Source organism: Prinia subflava, chromosome Z (genome assembly GCF_021018805.1).
Source record: "Prinia subflava isolate CZ2003 ecotype Zambia chromosome Z, Cam_Psub_1.2, whole genome shotgun sequence".
Lineage (NCBI taxonomy): Eukaryota > Metazoa > Chordata > Aves > Passeriformes > Cisticolidae > Prinia > Prinia subflava.
Window position 1 is genome coordinate 96,618,377 of NC_086283.1, and position 24,403 is coordinate 96,642,779.

General features: G+C 40.7%; 1 protein-coding gene across 1 annotated transcript in view; it reads right to left on the reverse strand.

Moving 5' to 3' along the window:
• SCAMP1 (secretory carrier membrane protein 1) overlaps window positions 1-24,403 on the reverse strand; it is a 43,496-nt gene that overhangs the window by 17,125 nt on the left and 1,968 nt on the right. The window contains exons 2-4 of the mRNA XM_063422686.1: window positions 13,534-13,611; window positions 5,900-5,998; window positions 5,530-5,641 (exon numbers count right to left, since the gene is read on the reverse strand). Of these exons, the coding sequence (XP_063278756.1) occupies window positions 5,530-5,641; window positions 5,900-5,998; window positions 13,534-13,611 (289 nt within the window). The remainder of the gene's footprint in view (window positions 1-5,529; window positions 5,642-5,899; window positions 5,999-13,533; window positions 13,612-24,403) is intronic.

Sequence of the window (24,403 nt, forward strand, 5' to 3'; positions counted from 1 at the left end):
TAGAGAATCAAAGGGCTAATGACATCAAGGGTGTTCATGGTTATAATGAATCCTCTTACACTCCATCTAGGGAATCTGGATGCTTGATTACTCTCTGCAGTGCCTGTACACAAACACACAGCAGCACGAGGAATAAACAAGAAGAACCTGAAGTCTCTGAGCAGTCACATGGCCATCATCTCATTGCAATTACAGAGATATGGTAGGACAGCTCACATGACTGGAATAATGCCAGGTGTAGTTGTGAATTTTTTAGAAAGGACAGGTCAGAGAGGCGAGGTGATGGAGTTGTTCTTCATATGAGAAAACAACTGGATTGTATCAAGCTCTATTCAGGGGCAGACAAATGAGTTGCCAGTTTATGGGTGAGAATATGGGTGAGGGACAGGCTAATATGGGTGTTACTGTTGTATGTGCATACTTAGAGGCCACCTGATGAGCAGGAGGAAGCTAACGAGGCTTTCTTCGGACAGCTGGCAATAGCCTCATGGTCACGGGTCCTGGTTCTCCTGGGGACTTGTTTGTGGGACAACATGGCCCAGCACACATGGTCCAGTGTCGTAGTTGCGGGGAGAGGTGAATTTTTCCAGGGGGAGGTGAGCAAGCCAATCAGTGATCAGCTTTTCTGCTAGCACCTAGATTGGTCACTCAGAGGTTTAGACACGCCTCTGAGGACACAAAGAGTTAAAAGCAGGACTCCAAGGGGGTTCGGCCTCTTTTTGGATTCCAGTTTCAGCAGAGAGATGTCTCAGGCTTCCTTCCCCTGCCCAGCCAGGAGGCTGGGTGGGGGAGGAGAAACACGTGGTCGGGCTCAGGTAAGCCAGAGCCCCGGGGGGCAGAAGAGAGTAGACAAGACTGGAACTGAGCTGCCCCGTCCAAGATAGAGGGGTAGAAAACTGTGGAAGTGCCTTCCGTGTGTGCTCACTCCCCTCACGCCCCAAACTCCGGGAGAAGGTGCCCAGCCACGTGGGAGTTGCCCAGCCTGGGAGTGCCTGAGCCCGCACCCTGCCGGGAGGTAAAAACTGTTAACCCTTGCTTGGCAGAAAGAAACTTTTCTTAGACATTGATTCTCATGACTGGTGGTTTCGGAGGAGAGAGAAGGAAGCAGCCTGGGACCGAGGTGATAAAGCACGATTGGAAGGAACGCGATGGGCAAAGAATGAGAAGAGTAGCCTTCTGAGCTAGACTTTTCTTGCATAATGTCAGCCATGGACTGAACTTAAGTCTCTTTTGAACATAAACTGCATTTTGGGTGGATACAGCTGCCCTTGCTTTTACTACAGTGACTGGCACTTGAAGAGTAGAGCGAGCAGAAAAGAGAAGGGGAGGGTGAGGTGGCGCCCTCTGCCCTCAGGGGAGACCTGCTCCTAGAACCCGGGCCCCAGGGTAAAAAGGGGGAGAGCTCAGCATGCAATCATCCTTAAAAGAGCCCTGTATGTAGCTTTCAGACTATAGACAGCAGTGAGAGCGCTGGACATAGGAAAAAGAGAGTGTCACCCTGGCAGACTTCTCCAAGCAGTGCCATAGGTGACATAAAAACACATAAGGGGTGGACCCCTGTTTTCTGAAGAACAGTCTGTGGTGCGAGAGAGACTCCTCTCTCCCTTGCTAAATTGAAGATTAGTTTGTTTTTAAGTGGTGATTGTTTGATCTAAAACCCAAAAGTTTAGTCTGTGAAGAATAATGTGTGGGGAGTAGAAACTGAGAGAAGAAATGTTCTAAGTTTTTATTTCTGTCTCTGTGTGTATTTAAGAGTTTTTCTGTCTCTGTTCTTATGTAATGTAATAAAGTTTTAGTGTTTTTTTGTTTTCAAGATTTAAGCCTGCTCTGCTCTGTTCCTGATCACATCCCACAGTAGTTGTTAGAGAAAAAACATATATTCATAAGTGCATTAACATCTGGCCAGTGCCAACCCATGACATCCAGGAAATTCCTGAAGACCACTGAAGATAATTTTTTCATGCATACGGTAGAAGAGCCAATGAACAAAGATGTCTTGCTGGATGATTGTCTTGGGATGATTTTATGATGACACTATCCCTTAACCACCTGCTTTATTCCCAGAATGACTGCTGTAGCTTTAAGATAAATCAGGGGGAAGGGCAAGAAGCCTTGGGCTCCTTCACGGGTGTTATTCAAAGCCTCTCTCCAGGGTGTGCAGTTGTGGTGCAGACCAGGACATGACATTATTGCTTTCACTAGATTCGTTTTTGCTAGCTTGAGCAAAAAGTTGGGTTTTTTCCCTCCTTTCCCCTGGCCTGAAGGCTGCACCAAGAATCCTTTCAGTGGCTTTCTGGTTCTTTTCTTGAACTGTTTATGCTGTGTTTTGGTTGGAGATCCAAATTGCTGAGACAGCAGACCAGCAGGGGCTGCCCTGAGCCCAACACCTTGGGAAAAAAGGCTGAGCCAACAAGAGAAAGGACACCAAAATCCACCAAATTCGTCTGCTGCAAGGGGGACACCAACACCAGAAGTTCAACAGGCTCCCAGCTATTTGCCCAAGCAATGATCAAACCAGAAGGAACTGGCTGAAGATGTGAAGGCTGAGGCCAGCCTTGGCTATAGCAACCCTGAAATGGTGGAACTCAAGATCCTGTGCAGAGAAGGTAAAGCAGCAATCAAGACTAGAACTCCAAACTTCCAGAGAGTTAACGTCACCCTCTTCAAAGACCTTCTTAGCAGAATCTCATGGATTAGGGCTCTAGGGGGGTCTGAGAAAGCTGGTCAATATTCAAGCATCACTTCCTCAAGTCCAGTGCATTCCCATGAGCAAGAAATCAGGAAGAGGGTGGCAGGAGACTTGCATGGATACGCACAGAGCTTCTGGTAAATTCCAAACACAAGAAAGAAATTTATGGGATGTGGGAAAAGGAGCAGGTCACATGGGAGGACTATAGGAACATCACCAGAGTATGCAGGGATGTGACAAGAAAGACCAAGGCCCACCTGCAATTAAGTCTGTCAAATGATACCAAGGATAACAAGCAGGGCTTCTACAAGTACATTAGCAGCAAAAATAAAACCAGGGAAAATGTGGGGTCACTGCTGAATCAGATATGTGTCCCAGTGAAGGAAGACAGCGAGAAGGCAGAATTACTGAATGCCTTCTTTCCTTCAGTGTTAACTGCTGAGGAATTCCCTCAGGAATCCCAGACATTAGGGCAAGGGGAGGAAGGCTGGGAAAACGAAGGCCAATCATAAAGGGTTTGATTAGAGATCAACTGCACAGACTTCTAATGCACATAAATCCACAGGCCCTGATCAGATGCACCCATGGGTGCTGAGGGAGCTGGCAGATGCTGTAGCTAAGCCACTCTCCAGCACCTTTGAAAAATCACAGAAAACAGGAACAGGGCCCAATGACTGAAGGAAAGCCAATGTTACTCCAACCCCAAAACTGGCAAGAAGGATCAGGGAACTACTGGCCAGTCAGCCTCACCTCCATCCCTGGAAAGGTGATGGAAAAGAACATTCTGGAGGTCATCACCAAACATGTACAAGAAAAGAAGCTCACCAGGAGCAGTCAGCAGGGAATCCCCAAGGGGAAATCATGCTTGACCAATCTGACAGCCTTCTGTGATGGCCAGGCAGGCTGGGTGGATGAGAGCAGAGCAGTGGTTGGTGTCTGCCTCCATTCTGCAAGGCTTTGGACACCATCTCCCATACCACCCTCACAGGTAAGCAGAGGAGGTTTAGGTGAATGGACAGTGGGGAGGAGCAAGGACTGGCTGAATGGCAGAGCTCAGAGGGTCAGGATCAGGGCAGTAGAATCCAGCTGGAGGCTGCAGTCTGTGGTGTTCCCAGGGATCAATACTGGGGCCAGTCTCACTCGTTTATCACTGGCCTGGATGAAGGGATCCAAGGTACCTCAGCAGGTTTGCTGATGATCCAAACTGGGGGAGTGGCTGATACCCCTGCAGGTTCTGCTGCCTTTCAGCTGGACCTTGGCAGGCTGGAGAGCTGCACAGAGAACCCTCATGACAAGGGCAAGGGCAGGGTCCTGCACAGGGGAGGAACAACCCCAAGTAGCAGCACAGGCTGGGGCTGCCCCGCTGAAGAGCAGCTCTGCAGAGAAGGACCTGGCAGTCCTGGTGGATCTCCAGGTGCCAATGAGCCAGCAGAGTGCCCTTGTGGCCAGGAGGCCCAGTGGGATCCTGGGCTGCACTGGGCAGAGCATGGCCAGCAGGTCAAGGGAGCTGATCCTCCCCTGTGCTGGGCCTGGGGAGGGCACACGGGGAGTGCTGTGTGCAGTTCTGGGCTCCTCAGCACCAGAGAGACAAGGAGCTCCTGCAGAGTGTCCAGCAAAGGCCACAGAAATGATGAGAATCTGGAGCATCTCTGATGAGGAGAGACTGAGGGAGCTGGGCCTGTTCAGTCTAGTGAAGAGAAGACTGAGAGGGGATCTCATCAGTGCGTATAAACATCTCAAAGGTGGGTGCCAAGAGGATCATGCCAGACTTTTCAGTGGTGCCAGTGTTTCATGGAAAGACTTCTTTACATTGAAGGTGGCAGAGCACTGGAATGGGCTTTGTGCAGTGTCCCTCTCTGGAGACTTTCAAAACCCACCTGGATGCACTCCTGTTCCTGTATCACCTGCTCCAGGTGACCCTGCCTTAGATGAGATGATCTCCAGTCCCCTTCCAATTCTATTGCAATCACTATTCTGTGATTCGTTTTATGTCCCTTCCAGCTGAAAGTATTTTATTCTATACTACAGAATTCCCCAACAACTTGAATTACTAAGGAATTATGCAATTTGGAATTGTAACACTGCATATTGGAAAAAAGATCAGCATGTGTGAACATAAAACTGAACCGTAGATAAAAGTGAAATGACCAGATAAAGTCAACCTCACACACAGAGGTTTGCTTTGTCGGGTTTTGGGGTTGTTTTGAACTTCAGTCTGAAGTCCTTCCTTTTGGAAAGGAATATTCCCACAGACACATTTGTAGCAAAGCATCTTCAGTTAAGAGGATGTAAATCTTCTCACACTTGTGAAATTGCTGTAAAAAACTGTTCATTTTGCACAGAATTTGTGACCTACAAAAAAACTAATAGAAGATTAACAATAGAATAGATATCTCTGCTATTTGTGTTGAATATTATGTTTGTAACACAGCAAAAGAAATGAAATGTTTCAAACCAGAAAAGTTCTCCTACAGCTATAAATACTAACAGATGAGAAATCAAAAGAAATGTTACTTTAAGTAGTTTTACTTCACCTCAAAATGCTCCATTTCTATTCAGTAGTATTATTCAGATACTAATCTAGAATAAAAATAGAAAAGAATAATAGCTAGAAGAGAATAACATGCTACACAGGCCACATTTAAAATTTTTCCACTGGAAATCTGAAAGGAACGCCCAGCTTATTCACTGCATGCATCTTCTCAAGGGAGATAAAATTCCTTTTCCTGAAGACTTCACAAAAATCCCTCTTCAATCTGCTTCAAAATGTCATTGTAAAATTAAAAGTTTCTACAAAAATGTGACATTTCTGAAATTCAAAGTATATTTTTCATGCCTACCCCCTTGCTGATTGAGACTCTGCATTTCCCTTTCTCTGCGATCCAATTCAGCTGCTTTTCTTTCCAGTTCTTCTTGACGCTTTAGCAGTTCTGCCTGGGCCAAGGCATGCTCCTGAACAAAACAAATCACCAGATATTGACAAAAAGTATGAATATGGCATAAATATTCCAAATCTTTTCACTATAATTAAGCATCTCCATTTATGAAGACTGACTCAATATAGCACAAATTCATATATTACCAATTACTTATCAGCAGAATTAATTTTAATTAGGAAAGCAATGCTTAGTTACAAAATACATTGTTCCGGAAACATATTTAAATAATTATTATTAAAAGAAACGTAGTGTCTAAAAGTTGCAGACAAACCTTTGCTATTTGTGTGTAGGAAGATGGTTCTTCTGTTGGTTTCATTATTGCTGGCTGGGTACTGGGTGCATTAGGCATTTTCACATTTCCTGGAGGAGGCTAAGAAAACAAAAGACAATTATAGTGAAACATTTTCCTATTCTAATAAACTTATTTTTATTACATATGTAAGAACCAATTTAGATGTTTTAAGGGAAGTGCTACTGATATAAATTGAAAACCAGACATTCTGCTTGCAGTATTTACCATCTTCAGAAAAAAGACATCAACTGAGTTCTGTGGTGCAGTTTATCTTGCACTAATTTCAATTAACACTCAAAGAATTTTAGGAATTCTAGTAAAAGTAAATGGAATTTTAATTTTGTTTAGACATGGATATTAATACAGCCAATTACTGTTTCAGAGAATTGCACCATTTAAGAGTCATCTATTCATACTCTGAAACACAATGTAATTTATTAATAATGTCTTCCAGAGTCTTCTACTTAACAAAGGCTTATATCACCCAGCCAACTAGCGGAGTAATGTACCATATGAAACTTTCAAATTCAAGATCCGTAATCTGTTCCTTGACTATTTCACCAATTTTCGCTAGGTATCACTCCAGAATTTCTGCTAGGTTGATATATATGTTAAGAATATAATCCCAGCAAAAGCTGCATTTCAGCCATTTTATTCAGAGGATACAGACTGTCGGTGAAATACAGTAGTATTTCTTTCATTAAGTACAGGGAAAAAAAGTGCATAGTTTTGATACTGCTGTGTTTTCATACTAAGTTAGCTTCATAATGTGAGCACAGGAAAACAAAGCTGTAGCGATCAGAACTATCTTAAATGCTCTAAGTTCAATTTGGCTTTAATGTGTTTTTCCAGGTTGCACAATAAGCACAGATATTATAAATCATCTACGATAGATGAAGAACCTAGTGAAGATCATTATGATCATACAGCATTTCAAATCGAAAGGGACCCATAAGCATCATGGAGTAACTCCCAGCTTAAGCTGGTTGAGCAGGACTTTCCCCTCATGGACCAGTCCTGGCTCTGACTAATGTCTGCATTGTCTCTCAAGTGTTTTTCTGTTGCTCACAGAATAACCTTCTCCGTAATTTTACCAGGCACTGGAGTGAAACTTACTGGCCTGTAATTACTGAAGTATTCCTTCCTAGTCTTCCTGAAAACTGGGAAATTTGCCAGCTTCCAGCCAACTGATACCTTTCCAGACTCACAAAATGATTGAAACATAAGAGAGAACCCACTATCTGATCAGCCAGCTCTTTCAGTACACCGAGATGAACTCCAGCAGGTCCCATTGACTTATGTGCATTCAGCTGGAGCAGTAAATCCTGAACAACTTCGGAGTCTACAAAGCCTTCAAGTCACAGGGCTACAGGAGTCCTTGGACCTATCAGTACTGTAATAGATAGAGGTAAAAAAGGCACTGAACATCTCCGCTCTGTTCACATCCCTAATTGTGAGGTGACTGACCTCATCAAGGAATGGACTAATACCATCTCTGAACATCCTTTTGCTGCTGACCTTTTTAAAAGGCCATTTTGTTGTCCACCACAGTGCGGTCCAGCTTGGATGCTCATCAAGCTTTAACCACATAAATCTCCTCCCTGCAATGGCAAACAGCATCTCTGCAGGCCTCCTGTGTCATCTGTCCTTGCTCTCAATGTCCAAACACCTCCCATTTTTATTTAAGCTCTAGAAAAAGATCCCTGCTCAGCCAAGTTGGCCTGCCTCACTTCCTTGAATTACAATACTTTGAAATTGCTTGCTCTTGAGCTCTTAAAAGATGGCTCTTTAAAAAATCACCACCATGCTTTTTAAACTCAGTTTGCTCTAAGACTTCCTGTCAAATTAAAGTACTTATTTTTATAACCCTCATCAAAGCTGAGAAGCAAAAAGAGTACCACAGCTACTTACAATGAAGCAAAGAGAAGTATTCAAATGCATTGGAAAATCATTTAGCTCCCAAAATAATGCTCAACAAAAAAAACCTGCGAAACACGGCTGCACAGTATGGCATTTTCCTAGAAGTGAGAAGAACTGAAGTTGTATCAGTACACTCTCAAACTCCAGCATTGTGCTCACAACCTGGGCTGCACCCCAAGCAGCTTAACCAGAAGCAGCCTATTGTGGTGTGTTTTAGTATATGCTTCTTAGCCTTTTAGTTGTTCTGTTAATGGCTCTGCAACCCCGCCTTCCATTCTGTGTAATTTTAGTATGAGATGTTCCATTACCCACTGTGTTACTGGTGTTACCCTGATTGTCTGTCTTCCTCAGATCTGCCCTTCCCTCCTCCCACAGTGTTGTCAATCTGTACCTGCCCTACATTCCAGCATGTTCCCTGTCAATCCCTCGACGCCCCACTGGCTAGACCAGGCTGTTCCCTCCCCTCGCCTTCCCTCACTGGTTGCTGTATTGTAGCCCCTGTCCCACGCTCCTCCCTAATTAACCTGCCATTAGTTCTTATCGCTTGACTCCTCCCCTAGTTCCTTCCCTTAAAATGCCCTGCATGACGCCGAGGTGCGGTCCCCGCTTGTGCCTGTAGTTTGGGTTGTGTGCAGTACTCAGCGACCAGAGAAATAAAGCGATTCCCAGCCTGCAGGCCGGGCCCGCCTCATCTTCGTTCCCGTCGTGTCGATCCCAGGCGCCCGCTCGGGATTCTCAAAGCTCCGGGGGTTGTGTCGCGCCCCCGCCCAGCTCCAGGAGGCGCCTCTCCCAGCACCCACCATTCGGGAGGTGCATGCCAGGCAGCTGAAGCAGCTGCTTTTTGTTTGTTTGTTTTGTTTTGGTGGTTTGTTTTTGTTTTGTTTTGTTTTGTTTTTGAGGCAATTCTGCCGCTCCCTCGCTGCTCTCGTGACACCCCAACTGGATTACTGCATCCAGCTCTGGGGCCCCTCCAGTCTGAGAAGACCATGGACATAGTGAGTTCAGAGGAAGGACACCAAGACGATCAGAGGAACAGGGCACCTCTCCTGTGAGAGGAGAAAGTTGGCTTTGTTCAGCCTGAAGGAGACAGGCCTCTAGGTAGACAATACAGCACCTTCCAGTACCTGAAAGCCTGAGCCAGGTGCCTCCTGAGAGAGACCCTAGAACAAAGGAGTCCCTGGGCTTTCATACCTTCACAACCTAGGAACTCGTTCTCAACATGCTTTTTCTGCACCCTGCATATGCCTTTTGGTCCCATGTAATTTATGATGTGGGGTCTGGTAGTTCTTTATAGAATTCTTTATGTGTAGCTGGTTTTATCAGTTGACAGTTGCAGCTTCTTTAATCCTTCAGTTTGCACTTAGAGGCCCCCTTCACAAAATTAAGTAACAGATAAAGAATAGTTCAGCTTCCCAAGGTGGAAGCTTGTAGTTTGCAGCCTAAGGTTTCAGCAATAGTCAGTTAAAAAATAATGAGAATACCGTTTAAAAAATTCATCTAATTAAACTTGTTTTCAACATCTGACCAGATAGGTGTTCAAAAGAAGTTCTCTCTTGAATTGATTGCCTCATACAGGTAAAGTTTATTTATTGGGGACAGGTTAAAACTTCCAGAAGAAGCCAGGAGTGGATGATCAGTTTGGTTTCTTCCAGACTTCTGTGTTTTGATACAAGATGGAAGGATAGGGAGCTACCCAGGAATTTGCTGGGAAAAAAAAAGTCCACTGAAATACATCTCTTGAAACAACAACAGAAAATCCAGCTCCACTTACGATTTTTTTCCCAAATTTTTAATGCATCAATTTTAAATTAGTTGTTGTATGCATTATTATGTATGGGTATATATGAGTATATAGGCTTGTCTATATACAAAGAGTGCTCAGAGAATTTTGAATCTTTCAAGCAGGAAGAGATTAAAAGCTTTACCATAATGTCACTAAATGATGAAGCAGAAATACTAATTGTAAATCTAATTTTCACTGCTGATTTCAGAAAGGTGACAAAAGATACAATGTAATCTCCATGGTGACTGTTGGAGATGGAGAAAAAAACCACTGAAGATCAGCCAAGCATATTTAATCTTAACATTTATATCATTCCCTATTTTTTTTTTGTTTAACAATCAAAAGTCAGATTTTGAAATGTGATAAACATAAAGGGGAAAAAAACCCTAACAAAACCCCTGATTTCTCATGTTAGATACTAAGGTGGGATACATGCAACCTAAAATCTCCCCTGCCTACTTGCTCCTCTCCATATGTCTTACATGTTAGCTTCCTACCAGTGAAGGTGAAAGATGAAAAAAAAGTCAAGGCACAGAAGTAAGTAAACAAAATGAGGAATACTGAAAAAAAGTAGTATTAACTTTTTTTTCCCCTGTCCCATCCTGTATCCAAAAAAGACTGGTAGGAAGCACCTCACCTGACAAAGACAGCACAACTGAAATAATGTAACCAATATTAGTATTCAGTTTGAAATCACTTTCTCACAGAATAAATATCCATTGAAATCCAGTCTGGATTTGAAATGGAGAAATATTTTTGCACTCTAGCATACTTCATTAACCTTCCTTTGGAGAGAATGGGGAAAGAATCACTAACACCAAGCTGGAAGGAGACCTCAAGGGCCATCTAATCCAACATTTCTTAGCAAAAGCACAGTCTAAAGATGGCCTAGCACTCTCTCCAGCTCAATATGAATGCTGCAGAATCTGACACTTCCCTGGGGAAATCAGTCTAGGCAAGTTGTTGATCAGATTGTTCTCCCTGTGAAACATTTTCCTCTTGTGTTCTATGGAATGTTCCCAGCAGTAATTTTTACCCATCACCTCTCATCTTTCGCACGTGACTTCTTGTATAAATGGAGTCTCCATCTTCTCTATAGCCGCCTTTCGAGGCTGGAACATGGAATTAAGGTCCTCCCTAAGACTTCATTTCTCAAATCTGAAAAAATGCAGTTTCCTTAGCCTTCCTGACATGGAAGGCTTCCCAGGCCTTTGATTCTTCGTGGCCCTTCTCGGGATCCTCTCCAGTGAGTCCACATCTTTTTTGTACAGCACAGCTCAAAACTGAATGCTGTGTTAATTCTAGAGACTGCAAGATACCATCTTGCTACAACCACTACAAATCTGGAAATTAACTCCCACCAAAACTTCCCGGATGCTTTTGCTCTGAGCAGCACACAAAACACAGAGTGATTTCTATCCCTGTCTGGATGTGAGACAGGGATACTGACAGACACTTGACTATTTCCCCAAGTCTAAAATTCACAGACTCTGCTTTATGTCTGTTCATGCAGTCCATAAACACATTCACTTCCACTGCCTCTTCAATTATCCTGTTGCAGATATTTTATACACACATGGTATGCTCTCCTCTTGCATACAAAGCTGTTAGGAAAAGAGAGTGCTTGGAATTGTGACTATTCTCAGGTACCTAGGTACATTCCTTCAAATGCATATAATTACAGAATAAATACTCGTATCTTCAGCATTCACAAAACAAGAGGAAGGGAAGTAACATGTAAAGGTTGATTATTACTGCACTCTCAGCTTTATTTTTTCAGTCTTGCTCTTGTCTAGAAAACCTGTGGAAGTTCTTTACCTCTGCAGAGAAGTATTCATTCAGTGGACAGTTTTTATTAATTTGTAAACGTGCCATAGATTATTAGCTGAATCACAGTGCATCGTAGATCTGACCAATGACTTAAGACTTCCTCCATCCCCTCAGCTTTCTGAGTGACATCTCTAATGAACAATTAGAATTTTTTATCCAAGTACATCTGACTGTTCAAAGCCAGATAATCCTAGCCATATGCTTCCATTCTGCTTGTCCTACAAAGTTGCATGTTAAAATAAGTATAGAAGTAATAAAAAAAGTCAGAGTAGCTCAAGATTACATTTTTTTTTAAATAAGATCTACTTTCTTTATGACTTATGGTCAATACAACGCAATTTTGAAAGTCTTCAAGCTTCATAAAACTAAATCTAATGTAATTCCTGATACTGTGACCTAGGAGAAAATACTGTATTTTGGAAACTTACTTAACATCGTTGCTAGCTGTAATTATTCTGCCTTAAACAGCTGATCTAAGGCACACCCAAAACCAAGCTTCCTCCATACAGAATTTTAAAACAGTATGAAACCTTACTGTTTCATTGCTGTGAGAGTCTGATCTCCCTTGTCACTCCTATTTCCCAGTCTTGCCCCAGTTATAACCAGTGACAGTTGTAATGGATCTATCTGGTCACAAAGACTGCATCCAGCTCTTAAGTGGGTTTTGGCAGAGACAGTAAACGGTACCCAAGGTATGATCTGAGCAATGCACCCACCTAACCATAGTGCTAATAAACCTAAAAGCCAAATTTGGAATAAACTAACCTCTGTAATCAGTATGCAAATATGACTATGAATCAATCATCTGACTTCGTAAGTAGTGCACAGCCAGGGCCCCTTCAGCTCTCTCACAAAGCAATGTGCTGCACACCAGGACTTCCCTTTGGGTAGGGTCACATCTCAGGGTTACTCCTCAAGGCAGAGAAATTCCTTGTCACAATTTTCAGTAATTGACACTAAACCTTGCAATCTTAGCTAAGTGGTAAAAAGATTGGTTGTGCACATGTAGTCCTTTAGATGTATATCATTGACAAAATCTGGAATTAAGTCTGGATCCACACACTCCAAAACACCCCTCAGGAAGGAGTCTGGAATGCAATAGAGCCCTTTCCAAACCTCATGACTGAACAGCAGGGCTTTCTCAACAGCTTTTTCTGACCATGTCCTCTAGCAGTAATCAAATGTACCTCACCATTGAATCTTGTTAAACCACTTTACTACCAAACTTTGCATTTGCTATGCAACTTTGTTAAAATACCAGTTTATATCAATTAACATAAGCTCCTTATCTCTCATGAATGAATTCTGTTGCTGCAACATGGCACTGCAAATACTCAAATATGAACACTCCCTTAGAACACTACCAGATTTGTCATAAATATGACTGCACTTTAAAAATACATAAATTATATTGACAATAACCAGCTACACATTTTGACAATCTTGCACAAGATCTTCACTATCAAAAGCAGCCACTGAAAAATGTGGTTACAGTATGAATTTACTATCTTATTTCTTGTATTCCTCCCCACAATGGAAAATAAAAGCACAAAGTATATTGAAACTATATAAATTAGAGGTGTAAAACAACTGTTTCTTTGACATACGTTTTTCCTTTCACTACTGCACCAGTATTCAAAGTTTGTGGACTGTTATTTAAACACAATGTTTTCCTTATTCTGAGCAGCATTTTTATTAAGTGAAACAGAAATCAAAAACAAAACCCTGGATAAGTGTGCTACAATCATAAATTTCAAAGCTAGCGAAATGCAGAAAGCCACAAGGACAGACTATCAGAAGTCTGTAAAAATAGGAAAAAGTAGTAAAAAAGGAAAAAAACTCAGTTCTGTTTTGGTCCTCTTTCAGAGGGCTAGTCTTCCTTAACAAGTCAAAGCTGTCTGAAATCAACCTTGCCAATGCATCCTCCAAATACTTAATGGAACTGTCTATTCTTGTTCTTATTCATCTTCCAAGACCTGTAGCTAGCCCATTATACATTCTACTACATCAGTCCCAATTCTGAAAATAAAACCTCACAAATCAAAGATTAACAGCATGATTAGGAAATAAACGTGCTTACAGTTCTTGAATCAGAGAACGGATTGTACTCATCAAGCCCTGGAGGAACATTCCTTGTCACTTGTGTAACAGAAGGATCCTAGAAGAGGAAACAGTTGTGTAAATCAGTGCACATGCATATAATCAAAAAGTCAACACCCACATCGTATGATATAAAAGTCAGATTTTCTTTCAAAGTAAAAAAGGTTTGTTCTCACTAAAGAAGTCTGTAAACATCCGCCTCCTTATCTCCAAACTAACATCATTTCATTCTGAGCCTCTTATAAACCTAGATTATATATATATATATATACACACACTGTTAACACAGTATAACAGAAACCCCATCTATCATGTATTTGATTTGTAAGGAAAAAAGCTCTGAACAGAGAAGGGAAAATACCTCTATCCTGCCATGTTGACAAGGCGTGGACTCCACGCCTATGTATTTGAAAAGCTCAAGAGAAGAAAAGAGTTCTCTGTAAACCTTGGATTTCCCTACCCAGAAGTACATCCAACCCCATCAAGAACAGAGAAAGCACTTCATAAAAATGCTGCTGAAGAAACGAGTCCCACAATGCCAAAAGCACTTCTGATTCAGCCTTTACCTGAACTAGTAAAATGAAGGAAAAAAGTTTAATTTTTTTTACCTCAATAAATTGTACAGCAAGAAAGACTGCTCAAGATTTAGCTTAAGAAAACGACTTCAGGAATGAAACATTCCTCTGTTCTACAGACAAGCAGGCTTTGTTCAGCAGAAGAACAGAAGTGCCCATCACAATGGACGACACCAACTTAGTTTGAAAATCCTGTACTTATTCCACGTGATGTCACATTGTTTCTGTGCCTTAAAGCTCTTGAATTTTCAGAATAAAACAATGGATAAAAGGTAGGCTTTCTTGAAAATTAGTAAATCCATTTATTCAATACTGTTCATTACATTTCTATTTACATAAACGTACAAATGTACAATATTTTATACATACACAAAACAAAACAAAAAGAGCTCTATGTATATACTATTTACTGATTTTGTAACTGTTATGTTTAGATATAGATATTTTCTCATTTCCAACAGTCTAGTTCAACATTAGAAAACCAACTGGAGTTGATAAAGACTGAGAAGAAAGTAAATATATATTTTTATATTTTTACATTCATATCCCCTTTAAAGACAAATACATTTAAAACCTTTACATGCAACGCAAAGAGTATCAAGAAGGGCTTCTACAAGTGTGTTAAGCAGAAAAGGAAGGTCAAAGAAGTTCACCACAAATAATGCAGCTAGTAACAATGAAGGAAGAGAAGGCTGAGGTACTCAACATTTTTGCCTCAGTCTTCACAGGCAGGCTGTCTCACACCTCCACTCCTCTGAAATGGATGGATGACAGGAGGAGAACTGGGAGAATAAAGTACAAGCCACTGTAAGAGACCAGGTTCATGACCACCTGAGGAACTGGAATTTACCTAAGTCTGTTTGACCTGACAAGATGCATCCCAGAGTCCAGAGGGAATTGGCTGATGCAGCTGCCAAGCCCCTCTCCATGACATTTGGAAAGTCCCTGCACTCAGGGCAAGTCCCAGGTGACTTCCCAGGAAAAGGGAAACTTGGTAACCATTTCTAGGAAGGGCAGAAAGGGGGGCCCTGGGAACTACTGACCTGTCAGCCTGGTTTCTGTGGCTGGGAAGGTGATGGAACAGATCCTCCTGGAGGCTGTGCTAAAGCACATAGAGGACAGGCAGGTGATGGAGGACACCAGTGATAAGTGTCCCTCAAGGATCAGTACGGGAAGCAGTGTTATTTAATGTCTTCATTAATGACATAGACAGATTGAGTGCATTCTCAGCAAATCTACAAATGACCCCAAGCTGAGCAGCTCAGCTGACACACCTGGGGGATGGCAGGCCATCCAGAGGGACATGGACAAGCTTGAGAAGTGGGCCCATGTGACTCTCATGAGGTTCAATAAGGCCAAGTGCAGGGTGCTGCACCTGGGTCAGCACCTGGTATCAGCCCTGGTACCAGCCCAGGCTGGGCATGCACAGATCACAGCAGCCCTGCCCAGAAGGACCTGGGGGTGCTGCTGGCTGAGAGGCTGCACATGCCCCAGCCATGGCACTGCCAGCCCAGAGAGCCAAACGTGTCCTGGGCTGCAGCCACAGCCCCGTGGGCAGCAGGGCAGGGAGGGGATTCTGCCCCTCTGCTCTGCTCAGAGCCCACCTGCAGGGCTGCACCAGCTCTGGGGTCCAGCACAGAAGGACAAGGACCTGCTGCAGTGAGTCCAGAGGAGGACACAGAGATGGTCAGAGAGATGGAACACCTCTCCTACAAAGACAGGTTGAGAGAATTGGGAGTTTTTAACCTGGAAAAGGCTTAAGGGTGACCTAATTGTGGCCTTGCAGTACCTGAAGGGAACATACAAGAAAGACGGAGAAAGACTTTTTACAAGAGCATGCAGTGACAAGAATAGGCACATGGATTCAAACTGAAACAGAGTATGTTTAGACTAGGTATCGCCAAGGCATTCTTTTCTGTGAGGGTGGTGAGGCACTGGCACAGGTTGCCCACGGAAACTGTGGATGTCCCATCCCTGGAAGTGTTCAAGGCCAGGCTGGATGGGCATCCTGGTCTAGTGGAAGGTGTCCCTGTGTATGGCTGGAGGCAGGGAACTAGATCATCTTTAAGGCCCCTTCCAACCCAATCTGATCTATTACATGATTTAAAAAAAAAAATACAGTAAGTGACTTATCTACACTTAAGTAAACACAGAAATTATTAAGCTAAATAAAATAAAAAACTAATTTAAATGCAGAGTCTGCTTTCTTAGAACCATTATTATGGCCTTAGCTTAGTCTTCTTAGCAGGAACTTTATCTGCAGATGGAGGAAGAAGACTTTCTAATTACTGCAGTCAACTTATTTACGGCTAGGAAAAAACCCAGAGCAGAACACCTATCAGTTCTAAAATCCTAAGGGATAGAGCAAATTAGAACAAGTCTGTTTTTTCCAATAGCTATACTCACAAAATTCTTCATAAGAGGCTATTTAAAAGGTTCACTACAAAAAAGCTTAAAAAAATCATTGCCTCTAAAATGAAAAGATTATATGTTGTATATTTTGAACAAATTCATGTGCCTAAACATACTTAAAACACCCTCTGGTCACAAACCACTTTACATTAAAGCATGTATTTAGTTGCAAAGCAGTATTTTGATGGTCACTGAACAAGAATCACCCTTTCTAAAGATGTATACAAAACTATGTTAAATGTAATTCAACATTAGCTTTCTTATATTTGACTCATCTTTAATTAGTAGTTTCAAAATAGCCATGCTGGTGCATCTCCCTCACAAGCCTGCCACAGTTACCATGCTAGACTCAAATCATTGTTACAACTAAAATATCATCAGGTCTTGCATACACTGGGAAACTAATTAATTGTAACACCGTTCTTTGCTAAAATGGCTTCACAAAATAGTGTGCAGATGAATAACAAAGAAGAGAGAAAGCATGGTGTGGTGAGTGTATTTCTTGTCAAAATCCAACCAGAAATGACCTGAAATGTTGAATAGAAAAGTACATTAAAAATGGGAATAATTAAATATAACGTTTGATTTACACATTGGTTAACTAGACTCATCAGTACAAGATCAAAAAAAGATGAAGGTAAAACAAAGTTAATATAAGTAAGATGAATTCGTAACAGTACCTCAATATACAGAATAGTAAAAAGCTGTATATAATTGAAAATTTTTCTCTTACTGTGGTATGTCTACTCTAGCCAGCAGCAAAGCCCCCAGACTAGTTGCTCATTCACTGCTCTGTGCAGTGGGATATAGGAGAACCAAAAGGAAAAAGCAAGTAAAACGTGTGGTTGTTAAGAAAAAATACAGTTCAAAGGTGAGAGAGGAGAGGGGAAAGTAGAGGCAAAAAAACAAGGCAACGAAACCCCACAAATCATGCAAAGGCAATTGCTCACCACCTCCCACCAATATACACATGCCCATTCAGCTTCTGAGCAGTGGTCACTCCAACAGCTCCTCCCATTCCCACCACACCTCCAGCACTGCTGCCAAGCACGATGTTTATGCAGCGTGCAAGATCCCTCTGCTCAGCTGGGTCTGCAGTCCTGCCTGTGTCCCCTCCCAGCCTCCTGCCCAAGTCTGTTCCCTGAGGGGAAGCAGGAGTGTGCAACAAAGGTGGTCTTGGTGCTGTGCAAACACTGCACAGCGAAGTGCAAGCACATCAGCACCTTTCCAGCAATGTTTTGGTCATAAATCTGAAACACAGCACAACGGACTGCTTTGAAAAAATTAACTCCATCCTAGTTAGACCTAGCACACTTACTGCAGTCTTAACACGTTAATGGCAATTAGCAGGGCATAAAACACTTTGTTCATGCTTCCAGCATGATACCCCTTTCAAAAATGCTCTGATGTAATTCTTTTTCACAGAAAAATGTTCAAGTATAGACATGTGCAATTTGTGATCGCTAACTACCAGCCACACAGTGAAACAGTTGGCCTCATTACTATCAGTTTAATAGCACTTAGGATTTTAGGTTGAATTAGCAGCTTAAAAAAAAAGTGTATCACAACACTGAACTTGTGTTTGAAGAGTGCAACCAGCTGTGCCTGTAGACCATAAATTCAGTTACCTGAATAACTAACATATCAGACTCCTGAGACCAACTGAATAGCAGCCATATCAAAAAAGCACAGAACATCGGTCAAGTCAAATTAAGAAGAGCAACCTATATTTAAAAACGCAACATACAAACAAAAATAAATATCTGATGAAAGAAAGCCTTTTTTTCTCGGTGTTTTAGAGTAGACCAGGGTCAAAAACTCAGATCTCTTTGTACATCTACTGTGACATTCCAACACTGACAAATGAAAGAAAACATAAGCTGAGACAACCAGGTGTACTACAGCAACAGTCCTAGCACTCAAAGTAAATTCAACACTTGAATATACGCAGGGATTAGAGCCAGAAGCCCTTTATCAGAAGTCCATTTCCATTTTGAATTAACAATTGCTACACCTCTGCCAAATATTGCTATTGTTTGCTAAAGCAGCAGCAGCTTTAAAAAAAACTTCAACGACCCAGAGGACATTCAATAATAGCTCTATTCAAGTAAAGTTTCATTATCCAGTAAAGGAAGAAAATTACAGTTGTATTGAAATACTCATATTGAACTCCACCACTGCAAGTAGGATTCAAATCTGCATTCAGAAAACTTGAATTACACAGTCTGGACTTCAATAGGAGTTTGTGACACAGAAAGACTCAAGGAAAAGTAAACCAGTCATCACAAGAAAAGTGGAATATTACAGCTGAAGGAGGCAAGGAGCATCCTGGAAATTCACATCTCTCCTGTAACTCATTCATTGCTAGAACCATGCTCAGCTCTCCACAGTCAGGGTGCCCAGGTTTAGGTGCTATTCTAATTGTTCTGAACACCTACAGTACATCAAATGACTGATACTAGCAGGAGCTACACTTTGTATTTCAAAACACTAATTACAATATTTCTGAAGAGATTAGACCTATTATCCCACAAAACACAAAGAATTGTTTTGAATCATTTACGTTACACTCAATGCATCTCATTTTAAAAATGGAGCAAATGCCAACTCATCTAAAAACAGTGATAAAAGCTGTGAAGCACTCATATTCACTGCTGCAGAAAAAACCCCATTGAATTTAGAAATTCAGGGTTTGAATAACGAACACAAACAATAAATGTTGTGCAGGATGATACACTCAGAAGCATTTAAATGAATGCTCTGAAATTTCTATGTTGCATGACATGCATATTCTACTGGTTAAAACCAGTAAAAATGTAAAATAATAAAACCAAATAATATTCCACAGAAATAAATGAATCTACGCTGTAATAATTTATTTTCCATATCTGATATTCCACCCAGCCTTATCTCACCCAAATCCCTGCCAGTTCAAACCCAGAGCTTCTGATCCTTCTATTTAACTATTAGTCGTACAATCACAGAATTTAAAAAAGACTATTTTTCATATCCAGCTATTGTAGCTATCGGTGCATTTAAGTCACACAGTAATTTCAGATGACATTTTCACGATCTGAATTAGTTTAGGAGACTGAAGTTTTAAGAAACCAGCACAACCTAATTTAGCCATTTTCCATCTGAATCTTTCCTTTTACCTGCTTCTGGCAGTCTCTCTCTGTAATGTCAATCTCAAAAGGAAATATTAACACACCTCTTTTAATCCCAACAATACATGTACAAGCAGCAACCTATTTTTTATGCCAAGAATGAAAAAGTCAGAAAAAACACCCTAACAAATAGTAACAAAAACTGACAAACACAGAAAAAGCAACACATTTATATTTCATACTGGCAAGAGTGCCTATAGAACTACTAAAAACATCCTCTGTGCCAAGCTAATAGATTATGTTCACATCACACAGATGTAGATAAAACTGAATTCCGAATTATCAAAGAGGGCATACAAATACAATTAACTACAAACAACAATGTTTAAAACAGAGCAGAATAATCCATTCTACATAAGATTTTACAGCTTTTTAAAAAACAAAATTGAAGGGAATAGACCTCTGTTGTCTAGGAGACCAAAACCAGTCATCAGCTACCAGTTTCACTAAGACAGAAGACACTACCAAATTAAAGACTGAAGAAGTAAATACATCTGTAACAATGGTTATTGGTATTACTGTTCACTGGATGGGTCCAGAATTGTTCCACCACCAGTAAAATACTTCTATAAAATACATAATGTAGTAATAATCTGAAAAACACCATCAGCTAAGCTTACATTTTTAGTTGTTATTTTGATATACGTGAAGGGAATAGTGAACTAGGAATCAGCCCCTCCAAACTGTCGTTCATGTTGCTGAAACACTTTCCACTTTGAGGGATACCTACTCTTTTACCAAAAAGACAAAAGCATTTTCTGCACAGAATATTTTTTCAGTTTAGTCACAAGGACTAGGAGGGAAATAAAGGCAGTATTTTATTGCAGAGGTCAGGAAATGGGGTTTATAAACACTGATTTGGATAGAGATTATAATGCTTTTATAACACATCAGCAATTGGAAACAATTTCAAATAAGAATCACTTACGCTACACAGAACCTAAAAAATAGCTGGAAAGTAAGATTTAGGAAAGAATGCATACTGAAGTTTTGTGCATTTTGATGTTGGGGGTGGGAAGAGGTTATAGTAATAGTAACAGTTGTACTTCTTGCTGTCTATGAAGTACTCCCTAAGATAACACCGCTGGGTCAGAAAATTAAGCAAAAATGCAACACAAAATGCCTGAAACTGTTGGTCTGAATTTCTTGATTTTTTGACCAAAGAGAAAATTACCCATCACACTTTCCATAAACAGGTTCTGGAGTGTTTCTCAGTTCCATAAAACTGCTGGATGAAGCCTCCAAAATTGCAATCCATACATGTTGAATAAACATTTGATAAAAATCTTTGGACTAAAAAGAATAAAAATAACCAAGTAGCCACATAACAGTTTTTTCACAATTCCAAGTTTTTCAAGTTTAACATATTGATCACATAGCCATTTTCCCAACTCCCTCATGAAATCATGTTCAAATAGTTTTCTTTCCAACTCCGCCTGGACATAATTATTAAATAGGATACTGTAAAGTAGTGCACTGTGTTTTCTTATACTTGTTTTTTGAATGCTGCCTGTTATATGTCATTTTCATCACATGAAAGCAGAGCTGTGAAGGCTCCTGAGCAACTGAGCAAGGCAAGGTCCCCAGCTCTGAAACCTACAGGAACTTCAGAGGCTGACAAGGCCAAATTTGTCCTAAAGTCTGCACCAGTCTCATCTTGCAACAGAGTACTGGATGCCTAACAAAGTACCACCTCCATCTCATAGCTGCTCTTGAATCATTCTCCTTTCCCAGCTCTGATATGTGTATGTTCCTCTTTACAATGTTGAATCTCAGTGCAATAATAACACTAGGCAATATGTGCTAACACTTCAGGGAAAATCTAGAGGGAAAAACACAGCTGTAAGATACTGAATAACTATTGAAACACTTCACAGTTTTAACAGATTACAGTGCAGTTACAGCGCTGGTGAAGTGTGCTCTTGAAAGCCAACTTCCATGTAGGATAGCTAAAGGACAATCCACTACCACAATATTCAGGATTAAATTATGCAAGATTTAGGGGTATTCATAATTTTGAAGACATGAAGGGGAACTATATAGTAAAAGTCAGAAAAAAATACCTATTTTATGTCCTTTACTAACTTCAGGACAAACAATTTAAATCAGTATATTTTATAGTCAGATACAGAAATTAAAACTCAGTTATGCATACATGCATGCAACAAAACTGCTTCACTCTAAAGCTGCAGAAACATTTTATATAATAGGATCCCAATTCTTCCAAAAAAATCAGGATTTCTCTTTCTTCCTGTAAGTTTCTATCACTTTAACTTCACTTTAGCAATCACAGTAGAAACTGTACAGATTCTGCTGTCACAGAAGGTAGCAGTCATTTGCACAACTGCTTTCGGTATCAAACCTGCAGGTTGTACTTCCCACCAAACCAGACAGATTACTTTGTGCTCACGTGAGTTAAGATCAAGTGTAATAGCCAACTTACAACTGAAATTACTTCTAGTGCATCAAATAATCCTGTGACCTCAGCAGGAGCAATTCAGTGCCATTTTTGGGTATTGCAGAGTGTCTCAGCCAACCAAACAAGAAGGTCAGTCATGACAGAACTACGTAAGATCTGTGTCTTTTTGGAGCAACAACTCAAAGGTAACCACAGTTTGAACCCCTAATCCAACTCAAATAAACTACTCAAATACTTAACATTACATACATTTGAGGTCTGCTCTGATTGTGTCCTCCCACGCTAAATCTGATAAAGAAAAATCTTCTTATCACATAGTGATTTGGCTTTTACCTGAAGGCCACCATTCACATTTGAACAGAAATCTTAGTTTTCAGGCTTACCATAATTTCTGCGGTGTCAAATACATGCATCTGCTCAGTCAGAGCTAAACATATCAGATGAACTGACCCAACAGAATTTATTGCATAACTCAGTCTTTATTGTTCTCATTCTACAGCCACCAAAAATAACTGTTTCATATGCCTGGATAATTAAAAGTTAGTTTTCAAACCTTTTGCCGTCTGTCAGCCAAGATCCAAAAGCCTATGAAATTCATAACTCTACTTAAAAAAACCTTCTCTGAGTAGTAGGACTGTTAATGTCAAAAAAAAAAAAAAAAAAAAACAAACCAAGAACACAGGACCTACAATTTTTATTGCAGATGAAGTTCTGATTGTTTCAGAGTAAATGATACTTACATTGAATTTTGAGACTGCTATTTCAGAACCTTTGTAACTGTATCACCTTCCAAGACAGAAGACTACAACTATCACCTATCCTATGACATTAAAAAAAAAAAAAAAAAAAGAACACAATGAGACAGCTACATTAGAAATGTGCCTTTGTTTAGTCATACAAAATTTATTTCATGCTGCTTTACCCTATTTAAGACAGACTGCCAGGACCTCGAGGATTCCCAAACTTCCATTAAGTGGTCAGACCCCATTCCTTACTAACACCTTACCTGGTCATCAGAGGTCTGTCAGCTGATCCTGCTGACTTTCACTGGGCGTGACCCTAACCCTGGCTTGGCTTTTTAACTTGGGCTCAGATCTGCCTCCTCTCTGTAGATCTGCCTAGCACTGAGTGCAGTTACCACCAACACATCTGCTCTGCTCACCTTGTTTGGTGGGACTGCAGCATTTGTAAATGAGAGCTTTATGAAATGTGAATTCACACTCACAAGCTACAAGTAGTGCTTCTTAGTAAATGAAATTAATAGATTACTAACCACTACAACCATGATACCTGAGGTTACATCAACTGTGTACTTCATCACACTACTGATACATCATATTATAAAAGGATTCTCACATCTTCATTTGTATGGTACATGAATGCATTCTGCACAACTTTAATGTTATCAAAAGCTTGTAAATGTTAGCATGTCACTTGTTTGTTTCAGGACCCTCTGTCTTTCAAAAAAAACCCCATCTTTTGGCCTTGTTGTTTGGTATAGCATTCAGAGGGCATTTACTTAGAGAGGAAAACTATGACTTCAAAAGCATATCTGAGTCTGAATTCAGTTCCAGTTTGTTGCTTTTTTAAAGCAATAAAGAATTTAAAAAATGCAAAGGTTAGGTAGCCACTTGTCTCAAAATCTACAGCACTTCATGATCAAGTCAGGTATGCTAATTTCAGTTTTTCCAGCAAGTAATTTATTTTTAGACTTTCAAAAGTATTAACTGCACAAAATACTGAGCACTAGATGTTTATGTTTTACCTTTATCTTTCCAGAGAACACTTTTATTTGATTCGACATCAAGCAAGAAGCTCTGCTCTAATCTTTTTATTAAAAGGCATAAGAACAGTCACAGGAAACCTCCCATGTAGATCACAGACAGCTAGTAAAACCAAAATGTTTAAGAAAAAGAGGGATCTATCTTTAGACCTTGGCAACAACTCTTCCACCTGATGCCTTCCTAACCCCTCTCTGCCATACTACTTTGTGATTTTACATTAGCACAGGAAGCAGCTTCAAAACCAAGGAAAACAACTAATCACATCATACATAAATATATCAAGAAAAGATATCAAAAAAAAAAACGAGTACATAAGGATAGTGTTCAGACAATATGACTTAGGCTGTCACAGTCCATCTGGAAATACTGGTTCTGTGCATAAAGTATTTTAAAACACATAGACGAAACTTAAATACATACATGCATTACCATCCACTAATTTCAAAGCTGTTTTTCCAACAAGATGCCCATCAAGCTTTAGCTGATATATGAG